At 35.8% G+C, this 22,291-nt stretch overlaps 1 protein-coding gene across 4 annotated transcripts in view; it reads left to right on the top strand.

Annotated features, from left to right (window-relative positions):
- LOC149802036 (serine/threonine-protein kinase atr-like) overlaps nt 1–8,088 on the top strand; it is a 305,327-nt gene extending 297,239 nt beyond the window's left edge. For all 4 annotated transcript variants that reach the window (XM_089956441.1, XM_089956438.1, XM_089956439.1 and 1 more), the window contains one exon: nt 6,624–8,088. In XM_089956441.1, the coding sequence (XP_089812567.1) occupies nt 6,624–6,683 (60 nt within the window). In that variant the 3' untranslated portion in view covers nt 6,684–8,088. The remainder of the gene's footprint in view (nt 1–6,623) is intronic.
- The last annotated feature ends 14,203 nt before the right edge of the window (nt 8,089–22,291 follow it).

Raw genomic sequence — 22,291 nt, 5'->3', positions numbered from 1 at the left:
CAGATACAGAGGGTGATACATAATTGCATGGAAATCAGATACAGAGGGTGAAACATAATTGCATGGAAGTCAGATACAGAGGGTGATACATAATTGCATGGAAATCAGATACAGAAGGTGATACATAATTGCATGGAAATCAGATACAGAGGGTGATACATAATTGCATAGAAGTCAGACACACAGGAACATACATGATTCCATGGAAGTCAGACACAGAGGGTGATACATAATTGCATGGAAGTCAGATACTGAGGGTGAAACATAATTGCATGGAAGTCAGATACAGAGGGTGAAACATAATTGCATGGAAGTCAGATACAGAGGGTGATACATAATTGCATAGTTGTCAGATACAGAGGGTGATACATAATTGCATGGAAATCAGATACAGAGGGTGAAACATAATTGCATAGAAGTCAGACACAGGGACATACATGATTCCATGGAAGTCAGATACAGAGGGTGATATATAATTGCATAGAAGTCAGATACTGAGGGTGAAACATAATTGCATGGAAGTCAGATTCAGAGGGTGATACATAATTGCATAGAAGTCAGACACACAGGGACATACATGATTCCATGGAAGTCAGACACAGAGGGTGATACATAATTGCATGGAAGTCAGAATCAGAGGGTGAAACATAATTACATGGAAGTCAGATACAGAGGGTGATACATAATTGCATAGAAGTCAGATACAGAGGGTGATACATAATTGCATGGAAGTCAGATACAGAGGGTGATACATAATTGCTTAGAAGTCAGATACCGAGGGTGAAACATAATTGCATGGAAGTCAGATACAGAAGGTGATACATAATTGCATAGAAGTCAGACACAGAGGGACATACATGATTCCATGGAAGTCAGATACTGAGGGTGAAACATAATTGCTTGGAAGTCAAATACAGAGGGTGAAACATAATTGCATGGAAATCAGATACAGAGTGAAACATAATTGCATTGAAGTCAGATACAGAGGGTGATACATAATTGCATGGAAGTCAGATACAGAAGGTGATACATAATTGCATAGAAGTCAGATACTGAGGGTGAAACATAATTGCATGGAAGTCAGATACAGAGGGTGAAACATAATTGCATATAATTCAGATACATAGGGTGAAACATAATTGCATGGAAATCAGATACAGAGGTTGATACATAATTGCATAGATGTCAGACACAGAGGGACATACATGATTCCATGGAAATCAGATACAGAGGGTGATACATAATTGCATAGAAGTCAGATACTGAGAGTGAAACATAATTGCATGGAAGTCAGATGCAGAGGGTGATACATAATTGCATGGAAGTCAGATACAGAGGGTGATACATAATTGCATAGAAGTCAGATACAGAGGGTGATACATAATTGCATAGAAGTCACATACAGAGGGGTATCAGATACAAAGGGTGATACATAATGCATGGAAGTAAGATGTGGCAGGGGATATGTAATTCATCATTGTAAGTGAGATACAGGATTCTTTGGTACCTTTCTTTGCTTTTATAAAACTTTTTTATGTCAATAATTTGAAAGCAGATCAATTTTGACTTGTTGCCATCAGTAAATTTATATTTTCAGTATGGGAGGATCTTTTTATCTGATATAGGTTGTTTCCCCTGTATGAATATAAACCCAGTATAGTGACCTGTATTACAATATATATATATATATATATATATATATATATATATATATATATATATATATATATATATAATGGCAACACTCTACTTCTGTTATCACATGATCTCAGTGACATCACGCTTGGGACAGATTTAATGTGGGTTTATCATAAGAACATGCATTTTCATATTCCTTGGATATATCATGTTATTATTTAACATGAAAATGAAAACAGTATTATCATTTATTTCTGTTCTTTGAAAGTTTGTAAGGAAAGGGTTACATTATGTGAGTAATGAGTATGTGGGGTAGATGTACATTAATAGTAAATTGGTGGGTATTAAAACTGTTTTCAAAATTCATGAATTAAACATTTTAAAATAACTGATGTCAAATTCCAATTATGCAATTATAGATATGAATAGGATTAGGGCCAATCCCGACTGTTGTATTGAATGGAATTTTATCAAGTTGACATCAGTTACAACTAAACGCTCAGTTTTGAAAATTTTTAATAAAATCAGCATTGTTGAAGCATGATGCAGGATTCCAATATTCCAGTTTAAATTTTTTTTAAAATACAAAAACCCAAGGTAACAAGAAAACAAAGATTAACAATACATATGCACACGTTGATATAATTGCATGTAAAATTATGACTCAGATAAAATACACAGTTTGAAGGATAAAATTAGCAATTAACATTTTCACAAGCACAACAAATAATATTATTATTTAAAAACAGATTTGTTATTTAGATACGAAATATGATTATAAGTAATGTATCATTTCCAAAACAGACATTTTTCTATGCTGGTGTTTGCTTTGGAAAGTTTAAAAAAGAAAAAAATGCCCTCTTGAATTCATTCATAATAATGACAGTCTGCATTATGTTGGTGAGCAAATGTGGTGGATAGCAACACATATCTATGCAGTGAAATCAATGCCTATGTTTGATTGGTCAATGTGCCCAGTTTGATTGACAGGTTAGAACTATCCATTGTCAATTATGTATCAGTTGCTCGTTTTGATGTATTTCTTAATCTTCATGATACTCAATTACTGGTAAGTCATATTTGATAAAATTTAAAAGCAGAATAAATAGTCTGTTGATTGCATGAGCTTTGGAAAAGCTCATTTTAATTTTAAGGGAGAGTTTAAGGATAGTATTTATTGTTTGATAATGAAATATCTGATGTAGATTGGTAACAGTGGCACAATACTACCTCAAAAATGGCTCTACATTGGTTTTAAAAATGTCCCCAAAAATTTACTTTGAAAACCCAATTACTATCAAAATTGTTGCCCTTAAAACAATGGGCTTAAGTCATCACATGTTTACTACTTTGCATACATTTAGCTTACATCCCTGACTCCTTAGTAGATATCAACGGCCTCATACCGGGACACTCACAGTGTCATCGCCCTATTTTACATATGAAAAGGGTGTTACTAGATTGTTCAAAGACTGTATGGGGTTGCCAGTCTCTGTGTTAGATGTCTCTAGTATATACAGTGAACTTCCAATAAGACATTCAAATCCTGTCAATGGATAATAGCTAGAGTAGAACGTTTCCTGATGACCACCTCCAAAATGAGATCACTTCCTTAATACACCATATTTGGCTAGTCCAGTTTATCTTGTAAAACAACAAACTTAACCTTTTAAGTTACACAGCCTTGAAATCCTGACGACTTTTGTCCCAGTCCCAGCTACTGGTATGGCCTTGGTCGATTTACATGTAGTTTATGTTCAGTATGAAATAAATATTATTGGGGCAAAGGTCAAAGCCACCATTTAATAGGTAAAGTGTAAAATAGTTTGCACTTCAAAAATCACATCTTCAAAAAAGCATTGACTTGCTGGGAATTTCACTTCAAACTGCTTTTGTGATGCCTTTGAAAGGACACGTCTTTACTTTACTGTTATGTAATGATTGTGAATCTAATTCTCTTTCTCTGACACTGTTGTAGATGGTCATGAACCTTGTTAAGAGTTCTACAACAAAAGTAGGTTACAATGTATGTATATGCCCACATTATCAGTAGCTATTGTTTTAAACTCCATTTCTTTGATACTTTGGTAAACTTAAACTTAATTCATTTTAGGACTGATGTTATAAAGTTATGTAACAGTTACCTACGTTTTTTGCTATACTAACCTTGATAGATGTTTGGAATATGCCAGGCACATCAGATTAGAAATTGCATTCTCCACAAATTTTATTTTGAATAATTATTCTGCAAACCACTGAATCATACCTGTGAAAGCAAAGCCAGGAACAGCATAATAAAAGATCTGTCACTACACAGGAAATTGTACATTATAAGGCATGACATGCATTCTGTCATTGATTCTGACCTCTACAAAATGATATTTGCTGTGGGCTAGGGAGACTTTGATTACCATAATATCTGTACTTATTTTTCTTACACGTTAAGCAATTTGTTTAAAGATCAATTGTTTTAATTTTTGGATTTTTGCCATCACAAGAATTTTTAATCTTTGATGTTGAAAAAGGTCTCTATGAAAACTGAAGTGGAAGAAATAATTATGACTTGATTGATTGATGGGGTATGAAAAAGTGACCTCCTGTATAAACTTGCAAACAAGTCCAGTTGTAAATTTGTATGTGATATATAGTGGAAGTAGTTGGATAGGTTACTGACATATGGCCTGAAAGTCCATCAAGTCCCTGTAAATCCTATGATGCCAGTGATAGTATTGGTCTGCAGTCCATAGGTATAGGCACTTGTGTGAGTTTGAGAAACATATGGCAATGTCGCAATTACCAATGCAGTTTTTGATTTTGTCTTCATACATTTTTTCTTTCTTTTGTGCTTTAGAATGTGCCATATTTTCCTAAGTATTTTATGAAGGAGTACTAAAACTTGGATTTGTCTTAGGATCAGTGTTAGTTGCTGTATCTTCCCTTCTCAGGATTATGGCACTGGGATATTAATTTCTATTGCGACTATATGGTCATAAAGAAACAGAAAAGAGCAAAAACCATCAGATTTTGTAAAATTCAAAAAATAATATATTTCCCTACAGTACAAAGTCAAAATTTTAAAAGTGCTTAAAATATTTTGAATTAAATCCCAAATAGTCCAGAAAGTTTTGCCAGAAATAAAATGTATAAAAGTTCCTACTGAATTCCAGTATTATTCCCAATAAGTTCCAATATTGAATGTTTTGATGTGCCTGCAGTCTCGAACATGGTAATGTGCCAATGGCCTGAAGTGTGACAATGTACTAACAATCTTTTGGTGTATCAAAATATTATAATCCAAAAATGTTCTTGTCTGATATCAGTATAATTCCAAATTAATGTTCCAGTCCAAGAATATTATAGATGGACACTATGTATTTCCAGTGAATAATAATTTTAATAAATAATTCCATCGAAGTGAAATACAGAACACAACAGTACGGCTGATTCTGCCTCAGATGTTAAATGTAAGAATGAGAAATATTTTGGGTAAACAACATTTAAAAAAAACCGGATCACAAAAGTATAACCATGATGAGGATCCAAAGTTCATTTCTAGAGTATTCTAAGTTGTCAACAAGATTAAATCTGTTACTAAAATGATATAAATAAACATGAGAAACATCAGGTACAACAGGTTCATTATGGGGAAATTCCAATCTCCTAGACCCAATTCCAAATAAACATATTTACTTTCATTGATAATGTTTCTAATATTGTACCCACACTCACAGAAAAATGTTAAGAATGTATTATTTGTTTACAAAATAAAACTTGCTGGTCAGGTGTATAATAAATTTGATTTTGGACAAGGTCGAATCCAAAATACAATTATACATGACATAATCATGCAAAGAAACCATAACAGTACCAATTAAATATTCATAACAATTTGTTAACCATTAAGATTGACACACTTTACCCATTTAAGTAATTTAAATTCTTTTGTTTTCATTAGTGTAAATTTTTATGGTTTTGTGAAAGCAGACATATTCATATGAACATGAATTCATGGATTGCAGAAGGTCCTAATTGTTTCCACAGAAGAATCATTGTTGGGTCTTTAAATCATGACTTGTAGCAACCATGAAATAAAATTTAAAAAATTGGTACTTAGCAAAAAATAAGGAAATAACAGTATTTATATCTGGAACATCTAATAATTATTAAGTAATCATTCAACACAAACACATGTACAATAGTCTACCAATGGTAACCCTTTTTCTCAAAATTTAAATGTAAGTGAAGTGGTGGGGATAAGAGGAGAGACTGGACTGCCTGTGGCTGAGTGAATATGCTTTTCTATTTCTAAATTCTAGCATTGGTTATGTTTCTAATGACAACCTGTCTCATTGTTTGAATGAAAGTTTTGACAATAATGGCAATGACATGTGCTTGATGATTTTTATTTTTCTAGCCGACACACCGGACATTGGCAGGTTGCATTTGTATCAAATCCTGCAGCTGTGTATGAAAAATTATTTTAATGGTTTAAATGTTAAAACTTTTTCTTGATCTTGATCATTGATACTCTACCCCCACCCCCATTCTTTGGAGAAACTTCTTCAACTGTTGTTACTTTAGCCATAAATCCAGGACGATGAGGAAGATTACGCTTTAAATTATTACTTAACAATATTTGTTAGGTGTAAATTACTTGCACTTTTATTAGCTCAGCTGATAAAATGTATAGAGAACATGTGAAATCAACCAAGTTCATATTAACTGATAAAATATATATAGAACATGTGAAATCAACCAAGTTTATTAACTCAACTGATAAAATATATAGAGAACATATGAAATCAGCCGAGTTTATTAGCTCAACTGTTGCAAAAATGTGCATAGCTTACAGTAGTCAGCCCATTCTTTATGTCATCATTGGTCATATGTTGGCCAAATTAAGTAAAGTTAATGGACATATAACTAGCCATTATGTATCTTTGAATATCTGTGATATACAAACAGATTTGTATTGTTTTTTACAGGAATCCACAGATGAGAAGAATCTCTGTCAAATGTACATTGGTTGGGCAGCCTATCTGTAAAGACTACAGTTTGAAGTTGTGTATAGATGTTGTCAAGTTATTCAATAATCATCAGATCAAAATAGGGACAGTAATATCTGGATGATTTGGATGACAGGCTTGGACTCTAATCATTGTGATACAGATGCATGTCAAAACTGGGAACAAGCTGCGATTGATCAGACATAAATACCCATCTAATGCAGAGATGAACCTGAAAAATTAGATGAGTGTTTATTAACTTCGTCAAACTGTTGTATACATTTGAAAGAACTGAAAAATAAGGGATAAAGCATATATCAGTTAATTTTAGTAATGCCTACTTTGCCACTTAAGACATGGAACAGAGATAAATCAGACATAAGCTTGTCTTGTTATTGCTCCGCTTATAAAATATTTTTGAGAGAATAAATATACTTTCATAAACTTAAGATGATAACTGTGCAACTGAATCACAAAGTTGGTGCCTAAACTTTTCCCCTTCCAATTTATAGAGCCATTTCATTACTTAACTGACCTTCAGCCTATTGCATGATGTGTTGCAAATCATATTGGTGCTTTTTGAACCCTGACCATCATGCTGTAAAGTGCTCAAAAAATTCTATGCCTGGGGGTCTCTCCTGTATTCTAAGTGAGGTGCCTGTCAGGTATGTAATAAAAAATATTTGCCTGAGAATGCTTTGTGGTAATGAAATGCAGAAATTTATTTTCATAATGTAAAAAGCCTAGTAAATTATAAATATTAATCCCTATATAAGTCCTCCTACCGTTATTGAAAGCTGTGTAAACAAAGGGAAGTATGTGATCCACGATTGGGGAACAGATTGCATGTGGTTACTATAACTAGTGTTTTAACATGTGATTCTAAAAGTACCATGTTAGATATTTATGTGCTAGAAACCAGCCAGAACCAGCCTAGTGGGTACTGGAGGCAGGAGCTGTTCTAACAATTGTTGCAACCAGTGCAGTGATGTGTGACTGCCTAAAGGGATTAAGGTAAACATGTCAGACTGTTAAATTTATTACTTTTTTGTTATAAACTGGAGAATTTAGGGATCGAATGCGGTCATGTTGGCTTCTGAGCCTTTGATTAAATACTGGCCATCCTTTGGTGGAGTTGAGATAAAAGAAAGACCTACTAAAACTTATTTTGGCAAAAACACTTGAGTAAGTATTTTGATTTTTTTAAATGATCTTGTTTAATTGCTGTTGTTCAAGATGTTTCAGGTTTAAGTTTAATGGATACCTTAATGACTTTATGTCTTGGGACACTATAAGTCTTGGGTCACCCTAAATTATTTTCACAAGTGATTATTTTATGACCTGTAAATGTTGGGACACAAAATTATAGCCGTATTTTCATGTACTGTAAGTCTTGGGACACGTTCAACATTTGTTTGAAATGTCAATAAATATATTAAATTTTTATCTGTTTCCTTATTATTTCTACCCAGTTTAAATGTGTATAATTTGATTGATGACAGGAGTTGAGCAGTAGTGAGTTGCTGTAAATATTCACAACAATAACCTGTCCCTTTTATCTTCAGTTTATTATTGTTTTTTTAAGCATTATTGCATTAGAATATTGCATCAATGCACCAATAATTATGTTTTTATTTGCTCTAAAATGTAAATACCTAACTCATTAAAACTGTGCTCCCAGTACGACAAGAATGAACAACAGTAGTGTTTTTCTCAATGCTTGTAGTTAGTTTGCATGTTTAAATCATGGCATCACCACATGTACATTGAAGATTTTGATTTGCACTTAACAAAGTACATTGTTTCAAATTATTGGCACAGTTATGCTAAACTTTAATAAAACGTCCAAAATAAAGAAGTTTCAGAAATAAAGCTTTGAAAATAACTGTAATATGTTAAACACTCAAAGGAAGTTTGATGTAAGCAACCATAAATACGTACCTGTTTACTCGGCTATGGTTAAATCATGCTACTCAACCAAGCAAGTGTTCATACCTTAATTGATTGACAATGATAGTCAATGGTTAGTCCAGTATAATTTATGAGGGCTAAATAATTTACTGCTGCTATTATGCAGGACATCTCATCCTGCTCAACCAACTTAAGATTTTACAACAGTTAATTCATGTGGATTAATGTTGCACAGCAGACAGTTTACCAGTATTGCTGCCAGACAAAACTCCCACCATTTCACAAACCAATTTCATGATTCATACATTTACCTGGTGTTCTGTGAGAAAACAAGACAAATCTGATAATTATAAACACAGGGAATTGCCAAAACAACCAGCTGTCCAAATTCGTAGTTGGAATGAATAATCTGTTGAAAGTTATAAATTTGTGTTATGGTAAGCCGAAACACAAATCTGAGATGTATGAATGATGATCAGTTATGTGAATTACTGTATGCTTGTTATGTGATTTGTATAATTAAAGATGCTTGTCATTTAATATGATTTGCATCACTTAGTTGGATCGCTTATATCTTTGACAAACAGTAAGTCGTAAGCACATGGGTCAAATTAAATAGCAGTTGTCTCCTTTTTTAAATGTGATTCTGGAGAATGAGATTTGGTACAAATAGTGAATAAAGCAAAACTGCATCTAGTATTCTTCGGAATAGACAAGGAGATACAATTTGCATCATGTAAGTACTGTTCTGTACAATCTATATATTACAATTTGCCTGGTAAACTCTCTGTGCCCATGAATTTATTAACGTTTTAATTAACCTTTATTTATTTCATGTTGGAAAAATCAGAAAATATGCACATGCGAAATAAGAGCAGTTTATAACAGTTTATTGCTGTAGTAAATTAACAAGAGTTGGTCACTTGCACAGTACGGCGATCTTGCTGATTTGTCTTGATTATTTTTACGTCTATACACTGGTTAAGCATATTATGTGGTACCTTTGAACAACATCAAAAGTGTAAACAGAAACTGTACACGCTTCATATGCTAATGAACATTAACATTGTTGATTCATTTTTATAGCAATTAGTGGCTAACCTCAGGACCAAGAGGAAAACGTTGCTTTAAGCCAACTTTTTTAAAAGCCATATAAACATGCAACTCAGTTTAATATGATTTTGTTTTTCTTTTCATCTTTAAAGTGTAGCAATTGTGGTGTTTTGTGTTAAATAATATTAAAAATGAGGCACTTTTGGGCAATGAAAATCGGAGTCTGGGCTTGTATAATTTGACTGAGGGCTTATGATATTTGTCATAAGCTTTGGGCCTGTGCCTAAAAATTATTTTCTTTAAGCACTGCTGTGCCAAGTAAGGTTTCATTGTACCATATAATAAAAACCATACTTTGAAGAAATATAGCATAACCCTACTTTGTACAAATGCAGTATAACTACCATATAACACAGACCCTACTTTGTACAAATATAGTTTAACTACCTTATAACACAGACCAGACTTTGTACAAATATAGTATAACTACCATATAATACAGACCCTACTTTGTACAAATATAGTATAACTACCTTATAACACAGACCAGACTTTGTACAAATACAGTATAACTACCATATAACACAGACCCTATTTTGTACAAATATAGTATAACTACCTTATAACACAGACCAGACTTTGCACAAATATAGTATAACTACCATATAACACAGACCCTACTTTGTACAAATATAGTATAACTACCATATAACACAGACCCTACTTTTTACAAATATAGTATAACTACCATATAACACATATCAAACTTCAAACAAATGTAGAACGTTGAGGATATTTTCTTTCGCTACATTATTACCAGATATAATTCATCATGCAATATGAAAAACATATTTTAATTATTGGCAAAGTTAAAATATATCATTTTTGGTAGCACAACATGAAATATATCTAGTATTTGCATTGGAAAAGAAAAGTTTCTTTTTAGTATATAACGTACTTGCTCCAGAATCAAAGCTCAGAAGGTTAAATTCTCTTTTTGATCATATTTTTGTATCAGTCTTGGTAAATAGGCTTATATCAAGATAGATAATGTTTTTTTTTTTGACAAGCAAGACCCATGCATATTAATGAAATGAACATGATTGGCTGAGCTTAACACCTGACTATTTCTGATCCGATTTTAATGAAACTTCATACATAGGGTAATATGTTGAAGATGTTGGAAAATTTCATTATGAGTGAGACCTATGCATATTTATGAGGTGATCTTGACCATGATATGTAGATTTCATTACCACTATAGAGACTGTATTTTGTCATTTGGATCAAACTTGATAAATAGGACTATATAATCAAGATCCTGTAGAGTACGATAATGAGTGAAATTCATGCATATTAATTATATGACCCTGCATCTGATTCGCTGAAATTGTCTGCCATCTACCAAGTATGTTTCTGTGTCCGATTTTGATCAAACTTGTGAAATAGTTGTGCAGTATTATCAAGATCTTGAATGGGTTGTATTATTGTCAGTATTATCAAGATCTTGAATGGTTTGTATTATGGTCAGTATTATCAAATGTTGAATGGATTGTATTATGGTCAGTATTATCAAATGTTGAATGGGTTGTATTATAGTCAGTATTATCAAACGTTGAATGGGTTGTATTATGGTCAGTATTATCAAATGTTGAATGGGTTGTATTATGGTCAGTATTATCAAGATGTTGAATGGGTTTTATTATGGTCAGTATTATCCAGATGTTGAATGGGCTGTATTATGGTCCGTATTATCAAATGTTGAATGGGTTGTATTATGGTCAATATTATCAAATGTTGAATGGGTTGTATTATGGTCAGTATTATCAAAATGTTGAATGGGTTGTATTATGGTCAGTATTATCAAAATGTTGAATGGGTTGTAATATGGGCAGTATTATCAAAATGTTGAATGGGTTGTATTATGGTCAGCAACATCAAAATGTTGAATGGGTTGTATTATGGTCAGTATTATCAAAATGTTGAATGGGTTGTATTATGGTCAGTATTATCAAGATATTCAATGGGTTGTATTATGGGCAGTATTATGGTCAGCAACATCAAAATGTTGAATGGGTTTAATCAAATCAGTATAATCAAGATGTTGAATGGATTGTATTATGGTCAGTATTATCAAATGTTGAATGGGTTGTATCATGGTCAGTATTATCAAGATCTTGAATGGGTTGTATTATGGTCAGTATTATCAAGATGTTGAATTGGTTGTATTATGGTCAGTATTATCAAATGTTGAATGGGTTGTATTATTGTCACTATTATCAAATGTTGAATGGATTGTATTATGGTCAGTATTATCAAATGTTGAATGGATTGTGTTATGGTCAGTATTATCAAATGTTGAATGGGTTGTATTAAGGTCAGTATTATCAAATGTTGAATGGATTGTGTTTTGGTCAGTATTATCAAATGTTTAATAGAATGTATTATGGTCTGTATTATGAATGTTGAATGGGGTTAATCAAATCGGTATTATCAAGATAGTGAATTGGTTTTATTCAAATCAGTGTTATCAGATGTTGAAAAGATTGTATTAAAATCAGTATTATCAAATGTTGAATGGATTGTCCTTGGCCCTTGGGAGATGATGGCGTAGCTCCAAAGTAAGCTTTTGTTTATCCTTCTTTCTATCTCTCTTTTCAGCTTATTTTATTTTTCTCTCTTCCTCTGCATTTTGAACTCCCTGCCTGACAGCTTAGACGCCAGCTGGAAGGGTTGTTTGCACAGCTCTCCCAGTCGTTGACATTGATGTTTGCCGTCTTCATATCCTTCTTGCAAACATCTTTGTAGCGCAGATGTGATTGTCCAGTTGGTCGTGCACCTTCTACTAACTCCCCATATAACAGGTCTTTGGGAATGCGGCCTGGGTCCATTCTCTTAACATGGCCAAGCCAGCGAAGGCGCCTCTTGCTGAGACTGGAGAACATGCTGTTCATGTTTTCGCGTTCTATAACCTCTGTGTTGGGTACTTTGTCCTGCCATTGGATGTGGAGAATGCCCCGCAGACATCCCAGGTGGAAGCTGTTGAGTTTCCTCTCGTGTCTTGCATAGGTGGTCCATGTTTCGCTGCTGCAGAGAAGTGAGCTGAGCACGCAGGCTTGGTAGACACGCAGTTTGGTCTTCTTGGTGAGGTTGGGGTTGTTCCAGACTCTCTGGTTAAGTCTGGCCACCAGTGCTGCTGCTTTGGCAATTCTGCCGTTCACCTCAGAATCAATGGAGAGTGAGCTGGAGATATTAGACCCGAGGTATGTGAAGTTCTCGACAACTTCCAAGTTGTACCCATCGATGGTACCAGAGGGAGGGGAGACTGCGTCCTGCGCCATGACGTTTGTTTTCTTCAAAGTGATGGTCAGTCCAAATTCCTTACAAGCATGGGAGAGGCGGCATACCAGCTGCTGAAGTCCATCTTCCGTGTGTGATGTCAAGGCTGCATCGTCGGCGAAGAGCAATTCACGGATGAGTACCTCTGTGACTTTAGTCTTAGCATGGAGACGGGCGATGTTGAACAGCTTGCCGTCAGCCCTGGTATGGATGTACACTCCCTCGCTGAAGTTTTTGAATGCGTACTGTAGAAGCATGGAGAAGAAGATGGCAAAGAGCGTCGGCGCAAGGACACAATCTTGTTTGACTCCGCTGATGACTGGGAATGCTTCAGATGTTGCGCCATTGAAGTACACTGTGCTGTGCATGTTCTCATGGAACGACATGATGACAGCAAGCAGACATGGGGGGGGGGGGCAGCCGACCTTCTGCAGGAGTCTGAAGAGTCCACTCCGACTAACCAGGTCAAACGCCTTCGTCAGGTCTGTGAAGGCAATGTAAAGGGCATCTGCTGCTCGCGACACTTCTCCTGCAGCTGACGTAGTGAGAAGATCATGTCTACAGTTGACCTGCCGGCTCGAAATCCACACTGGGACTCTGGGTAGACGCGGGAGGCTAGGATCTGCAAGCGCACGAAGGCAACACGGGCGAAAGCCTTTCCGACGATGCGGAGGAGGGAGATGCCCCGGTAGTTGTTGCAGTCGCTACGGTCTCCTTTGTTTTTGTACAAAGTGACAATGTTGGCGTCACGCATGTCCTGTGGGATGTATCCCTGTTCCCAGCAAAGGCAGAGGAGTATGTGTAGGGGCTGGAGCAGTGCTGGTTTTCCGCTCTTGAGGACTTCAGGCGGAATGCCGTCGCTTCCAGGAGCCTTCTCACAGGCAAGGCAATCGATGGCTTTTCTGAGCTCTTCCAGGGTGGACTGTGTGTCTAGCTCCTCCATAACAGGCAGGTCTGGAATGGCGTCCACGGCAGTTCCAGTGACATTGTTTTGGATTGCATATAGCTCGAGATAGTGCTCAACCCATCGCTGCAGTTGTTTCCCATGGTCTGTGATGACTTCGCCCGTCTTGGACTTGGGGGGGGGGGGGGCTGTCGTCTTTTTGATACCCTCATACATTCCTCTTGCATCCCGGTGTCGGCAGCTGTCTGTATACTGTTAAAAAGGTTCAGCCAGTAGGTGTTTGCACAGCGGCGGGCGGTCTTCTGGGCGTTGTTCTTTGCAATCCTGAGGGCTTGTAGTGTTCTGGGGCTAGGTGCAGCCTTGTATGCCAGGAGGGCTTTCACATTTGCCTCAGTCACGGGCTCCATCTCCTCCCAGTTTGCCTCATACCAGTCGACATTCTTTCGCTCCCTCCTCCCGTAAGCTGTGACGGCTGAATTGTACACAGAGTCACGGATATGGGACCACTTGAAGTCAGTGGTGTCATCACGTGTCACTTTGGTGAGGGCTTCCTTCAGTTTGCTGATGAACTGCTGTGTTTACTCTGGGTTCCTTGCACATCAAGGGTTGATGCGTGGGTGACCCTTCTTCTTGGCGTGGTGCAGCTTCTTGGGTAATATTCGCACCTTTCTGGCCACGAGGGAATGGTCCGTGTAGCAATGGGCACTGTGGTAGCTGCGGGTGAGGAGGACACTGGCCAGTTCTGCACGCCTGGTGATGACGAGGTCTAGCTGGTGCCAGTGGTGTGAACTTGGGTGTCTCTACTACACCTGGTGGATCTCCTTGCATTTGTAGAAAGTGTTGGTTACACATAGGCTGTGGGAGCAGCACATTTTCAGCAGTCGCTGACCATTCTCGTTGATCTTGCCCCTTCCGTAAAAGCCAAGACAGGTGGACCAGGCCTCATGGTCAGCTCCCACTCTAGCATTGAAGTCTCCTAGTAAGTAAAGGCTTTCATTGTTGAGGATACTAGATATTGCCTGATCCAGAGCCTCATAAAACTTGTCTTTCTCCTCGTGGGTGGAGCAGAGGGTTGGGGCGTACATGCTGAAAATGTTGACCGGGCCTAAGGATGTTGACAGCCGGAGGGCAAGGATTCTCTCAGTACCTGATGATGGAGGTTCAATGAACGCGATTAGCGTGTTCTTTACGGCAAAGCCTACACCATGCTGCCTAGGTTCATCCAAGGGCTTCCCCTGCCAAAAGAACGTGTAATTGGCTTCCCTGCTGGTGCCGTTGTCAGCCAGTCGGGTCTCCTGGACGCAGGCAATATCGATGTTCAGTCGGGAGAGTTTTCTGTCAATGACGGAAGTCTTCCGTGCATCGTCGATCTGCTGTAGGTCAGCGGTCAATCCAGGAACATGGTCCTGATGTTCCAGGTTGCAAAACGAAGAGTTGGAGTCTTCTTATTTCTTCTTTTAAACTTTCCAGGTGCGGAGTTTTGTGGCCCACTTGTTGAGATGGTTCTGTAAGCTCCACGCACCCAGTGAAGCAGGCAGACCATGGCGGGCAGCACCTTACTGACTGGGGGCTGCCCAGCTTGAAGTGGGCGGTAGCTGTCCAGTGAGACCTGGTGATCTCTCCCACCGTCAGAAGTAACCCCTGGCGCCAAGCTCTACGCCAATCGAGCTTTGACTTAGAACCGGTAAACTGCTACTTCTCGTGTTGTGCCGACGCCGTACGACGACGATTGAGTGTCCTCTCCAGTGGAGCTATGACGCCTGGGCAGGGTGGTATGGAGAATCAGCTGTTGTCCATGCAGCAGATCCCCCCTCTCCACGCAGCTGGTGGGCACAAGGGAACGACGAATGCCGATACAGCTTGGCACCAACAGCGTCGCAGGAGTTGCCGGAATGACGTTGAAGTCAATGTCAGACCGCCTTTGGGACTCCGTCTCCGGATTTTCTGTCGGGGTTTACTCCCTTAGCCTTTCCCATGAGTGGGTATAGCCACAAGGCAACAGAGGTTTGGAGTCGGAGGTTTCCTTCTCCTAGATGAGCTACCATCCAAGGTTTACGAGTCCCATCTATCCGAAGCAACTGGTTTTAAGGCGCCAGTGGCTCGCCTTCACCCCTTCTCCTGTTAGTGGAAAACGTGGTCTGCCGGACTTCAAATCTAAGCCACTCGCGAAGGCCAGGAGCTGAATTTTAGTTGACAGAGGCAATCAGAGACGCAAGCCGTATGGGGCATTTTTGGAGGATTGGGGCGCTTGTCTCCCACTCCCACACCAGGCAATGTCAACCTTAGACCACAAAGGAATGGATTGTAATATGGTCAGTATTAACAAAATGTTGAATGGGTTGTATTATGATCGATAAAAAAATCAGTCTAATGTTTTTAAAAAAATAAATTGTGTTATGATGGTGGGTTTATCTGTAGTCTTTTATACATTGTGGTCACAGAAGTTACAAAAAAAGTCTGAAGCAATGTCACTTTTATTTATATCTCAATATTAAGTTTATGGCTATAACATAAAAAAATATAGTAAAGTCCAGAGGAATGTTAAAATGTTATCATCTGCATAGATATGTCTCAACTTTCCATATTGATCGATATTCTTTATATAATGGGTTAGTTTTGTTGCCTGATTTACCTTATCATTCCAATTTGGACATGTTCAATCTGGTCAGTGTCTGAAAAGTCATGCATGAAAAGTTTTTAATTCTAAATATGTTTTGGCTATATAAAAATATATATGTATCCAGAATTCCTCAACCATGGAATTATAACTATATGCTTTAACATTTTTCCGATGATACTCCAAATAGTATTGAGATTGCCAGTCATGATCAAAATGACCACTAATTCTTGTTTTGTGATGATTTTCAAGCATGCAAAGGATAACACAGGCGTATACAATGAGGTATACAATGGCCTACACTGACCATGTGACTCCAGGACCAGCCTCATTCTGAGTTGTCGTTTCCGTTATTTTTGCATTGAAATTTGGGATTACAAAGGTGAAGAGTTAAAAATAACAGTAAAAAAATGCTGGCTCATGGCATACATTTCTTTATTTTTCATTTGTTAATCTATTGAAAAATAGAATAAAAACAATGCAGGCATTTCTGTAAGAAAGTGGCAGATTTCAACATGCGCTGGCAGTGGCATTTCGAGAGAAGCATGCATGCCACCTGGGAGAAGTTTGCAAATCAAACCACTACACTGGTACCCTGGTTCCCATATTGCTCGGCACATGAAGCCAGACATACACCATTTCAATTAATTCTATGAGCATGTATATTAATATTTATACTTGACATATCCAAATTTCCAGTCATGGCTATTTTTTTAAAATGAATTAGAAACAAAGGCTTAAAATGTATCTACTGCACTACCAACGTAATACCACCCACCCCGAACCCATTAACTGTTCCATTAATGCGTTTGAAAATGTAAAAGTATGCAGTATGACAGGAAAGTCGATATATTTTAACTTTTTTAACCTTAATATAAAATAACGGTAAAGCACAACTCGTAGCATCCCGTAGAGTTGCACAATCTCTCAGCGTACCCCCATCCCCAAAGTCGTACATACTTACTGAAGATGACAGAACTACAGTTATTACTAATAAAACAAAAACGTCGGTGGTGACACTGGAAATTACAGATTTAATGCTGTCTTTTTTATTAACTCCGTCTTGAATTTCTCCACTGGTACCGGCCATACAACAGTGCGTGCCTGTCCTCGTGTGCTGATAATCATGGGCAAGGGTACCATGCTGGGGAAATCACCAGTCTCAGTGACATAATATCAGTAATTATTTAGCCATATATGGTTGGGTAAAAATGAGAAGTTTCCCATTTTGATGGCTTGTATTTATTTCATCTTGGGAAAGATGGTTTGTAGATTTAATGTTGTGGCTAAGTGAAATTAGCAATTCATATAATTATGTGTATTATATAACGTGTATAAAACTGAATTAGAACACAAAAATACCTATCATGTGGATTATCCTATTTTTTTTCTAAAGTTAGGTGATCAGCACATATGCAGAATATTGAGACGGTCATTGCATGATCTAGAGAAACAACAGGTATTATAAATTATGCCGGAAGAAAGGACTATATTTAATAAGGGCCATTTTCTGCCCCGTTTTTATGGGGGGGGGGGATTCTTGTAACTATCACAATTCTGTGTCTCGTTGTATTATTCGATGTATAAATTACCCTATTTTATATGAAATATGCATATAAATTTATTTTTCATACCTAAACATGACCTTTGAACATGGTCTGGTATGGGAAATTGAAGAGAAAATGCTACATTTGAGCAACATGAAACTAGAAATAAGATATAAGCGCAGGCTTGATCAGACAAGGTATTTACACTGATTGATCAATTTTTATTTAAATGTTTTTGGTTCTCATATTAACTTATTAACTTATGTGTTCACGTTTGCGTTAATCACTAAAAATATTTGTAAAGAATTGAATTTTGCTATGTATCGATGACGTTGTTTTACCTGTTTCACCGTAACTGCCAATGTATGACTACGCGGGAGCAATTAGATCCGAATTTCTAGAGTTCGCTATATTATTTCCTTCATTATTATATTTTAAAAATTCCCTGAATAATAACAATTCAGATATTTTAAAAACAATGTTATCCATTCATTTCTCTCTTTCTTTATTCTTTCTAAATTGCCTTGGAAACACGATTTTTCGAAGAGGCGGTGAAAGGGCATTTGGAACTATATGTAAACAAAGACTACGTGGAGTAAACATTAAATGTATTTTTACGTTGCCAATCTTTTTTGGAAAAGGATGATGTAAATAATAGGGTAAGTACATATATATTATTTATTTTATACATTAATAACGGGTTTTTTTCATTTCCATCACGATACCGTTTGCTACGTTTAATTCACTATTACACTGCAACTCTGTACATGTAATCTTTAAATGAATCTGTCAATTTTCTGATTGAAATAACATTTACAACCTGCGCATTTTTTCATTAAATTGTTTATTGGGTCTTTCTTCATATAGTAACAATATTAATTCTATAAAACTAAAACATTAGTTGGACAAACAACAAGGTATAGTCTGCACTTATATAAATCTGCTTGGAAAAAAAAAGTGTCATCTGCGGAATATACAAACCCCTATAAACAAGTTGCCATATCTCAAACGGTATAGCATTTATTGCGACAAAATGGCGCACCACGTTCGTAACGTCATCTTTTTTTCTTCTCTTTTTTTTTCTTTTTACAAATTAATATCCATAATATCAACAACAGTCAATTTACAGGTTTTTAAATGAAACTAGTAACTGCTCAGTTTTCAAAACGAACAAAAAATAATGCACAGTTTGCAAATCATTTTATTTTTATGTCATGCAAGGTAGGAGTTTTATCAATATGTTATTCATCTAAAATGGAACATTACAAGGGTGGTAAATCATGTCTGCATCAGAAAATAATGGTAGTGGAACCCGTGTTGTAAAGCTGTTATTCTTCCCTAATTAGATAGAATAACTTTCATACAAGTATATTTATATTCATTTTTTTTTCATGCTGACTTTTGATCACGTTTTCCGGTGCACTCGCCCACATTAAGAATGATCGTTTTAAGACTGGCATAAAATTTTTAAACTTGCTTACTACATCAACGATGTTACTAACAGTTACTAAAATTAGAAACAATTTCCTAAACAAAGCTTTTCTTTCTTATTAATGTCCATATTGTATCTTTATTGATGAATATATAGTTTATAAATAGATTATAGTTTGACTATAGGCTACCTCAAGGGGTGTGGAAGACAATTTATTTTTCTTCTTCTAAAGATAGAAATACAGTAATGTATGTGTTATATAACCAAGAAAATATAAGGATAAAAGTACATCAATACATAAAGAACACTTATCATTTCCAGTGAAGGTAACAAACCCATGTATTCGGCGAAGAAGCGAACGTAGAGGCTCCTGTTAACGCCTCCTTTACAGTCATATTCAATAATATCAAACAATCGTTTGAAAAATTCAATAATATTAAAATTCATTCATTAATATTAAACAATATTTTATTGAGGAACATTTTTTGTATTTTATGATTAATTACCTTCTTGCCAACGTATTTTAGAAACATTTTTCAGTTGACGTATAAGTTCGATATTCAACTTTTGTCTACGATGGACCATTTTAGAATAGTTTTAGAAACTAAACTATATATATATATATATATATATATATATATATATATATATATATATATATATATATATATATACACACACACACATATAGCTTTATAACCCCTAAAATAATAAAATTGCATATGCAAATTTGAAACTGAGTGAATAGATCGTGGTAAAGTCGTATCTATGAGAAGCAAATGTAAACGATGACTAATTTTCATGTCTTTTTTATAGTGTTTTGACACCCTGTAACCATGGCAACGGACACGTGAACACAAAACTGATGTCAGAAATAACTGTTAACCACCTCATATGTACATTATACATAATATAAGGACATTTGGAGAGAGGGGCAGAAAATGGCCCTTATTCAGTATAATCCTTTGGTAGAAGATGAATTCCATTTTGTTTGCTTTTGTCCAGCTTATGACCATTTAAGAAAGAAATACTTTAATGAAATTTGTTATCTCTATCCGTTTGTAGAAAAAAATTGTATCCTATATGAGTCATAGTAATATGTTAATTATAAGAAATCTTTCTTACCATATTAAGTCGGCTTTTTGTTTTAGACAATCTTTGATAACTCAAACGAATGGTGAATGATGTACTTATTGGTAGTAACACATTGTTTTAATATAATGCACTGATTATTTATAGGAAATTATGTATGTATACTCATGCTGAATTCCACTTTTAATTACTATACACCATGGCACACATTGCATTTACTTGTAGTTTGTAATATAGGCCAGTGGCCTAAATTACTGAATAAATTATTATTATTATTATTATTATTATTATTATTATTATTTTAGCATCGCTGACTTGGTTGCTAAGTTGGGTGTTATGAAAGATATTCGGGTTGAATCCAACTTTTGGAGACAAAAATAGGATTTTAAACAAATATCATTTTTTATTTACTAACGTATGTTAATTTGTTAAGTACATGCATTCGTATTTTGTAAGACTGAGAATCATCCTAAGATTTGTTTAGAACATCGGTTGTTTTCTTTTTGAATTTCTCCCAAGTCCACTAATAATATTTGTATCGTTTGTCGAGCAAGTGTGTTCTATGTATATTTGCCCACCCATAATAAACACATTGCTCGGTTGTTTGCATCCCACTCAAAGTTTCCCTGCCTGTTATATCAGTAGTGTGGCTAGTGAACTGTAGGCTTCAGTGTCAACGACTTCCCATTTCTTTTTTTTATCAACAAGCTCTGTAATGTCAGCAAAATGTCTTTCACAGGTGTCAGCTACAGTGTCAGGATAACCATCCAACTTTAGTTACGGTTTTAGATTACAAATTATAGAACAATTAACATTCACATAGTTAATTCGTCTACTTTAAGGTACCGACCACCTTTTGTCGCGGTGGGAGGAAGCTGTGATTTTTTGGGGGGAGCTGAGATACTTATTTTCTTTAATCTCATTGTAATATTTTTCATTAAATAATATAATGAATATAATAAGTTATTTTGCTTTGATCAGAGAAAAATATTTGTTCAGCTTTTGACAGACGGAAATTTTAAATTAAAAAAACACTCGTAAGGCTCCTGCCCAGAACATTAAATTGCATTTAGGGATTACAAAGGTTAAAAACATTAACAAACATTTACAAACATTAAATTGTCGGTCCTTAATTTAACTGCGGTATATCGTGGTAGTATTGCGGTATGTTCAGAAATAACACGTTATAAATTTTTTCAAGACACCTCTACTAATTTCAGTTCTGTATTTTGCACTGTTTAATGTTACAGGGCTGAATTGGTCAATGAAGCCAGACTGAAGAAAAACTAAAAGCTAAATAAATCACAAATTATTTATTCTTATTAGTTTTGACTGTGGGATGTCAGAATAAAATGTAGAAAATGCCAACTTTCTTCTAGAATTTGCATTTAAATATTTTATGAAGTAACTCTGATATATAGCATATAGAGAAATGTATCGGCCTTCGTATTTGTTTTTTTCTGCATGAGAGAGAGAGAGAGAGAGAGAGAGAGAGAGAGAGAGAGAGAGAGAGAGAGAGAGAGAGAGAAAGCAGGGGGATTTTGATGAAATCGTGTGCCATACTCAATTCATGTAGAAAACGGGGATTATTTTTTATTTTTTTTTCTCCTTAATTTCTTATGTCGTTAATGATTAATTATTAGAAATTCAACACTGATGTAGAGAGGCATTTGCCTGTTGTTGGAACAATGTTTATTTATGCGTATTAATGCGCCATGGTCGCATTACAATTTGACATACCAACATTACTGT

The sequence above is a fragment of the Sinohyriopsis cumingii genome, chromosome 4, assembly GCF_028554795.1.
Source record: "Sinohyriopsis cumingii isolate HCF-2022 chromosome 4, ASM2855479v2, whole genome shotgun sequence".
Taxonomy (NCBI): domain Eukaryota; kingdom Metazoa; phylum Mollusca; class Bivalvia; order Unionida; family Unionidae; genus Sinohyriopsis; species Sinohyriopsis cumingii.
Note: the sequence above shows the minus strand (reverse complement) of the source record. Positions and strands in the feature narration are given on the sequence as shown.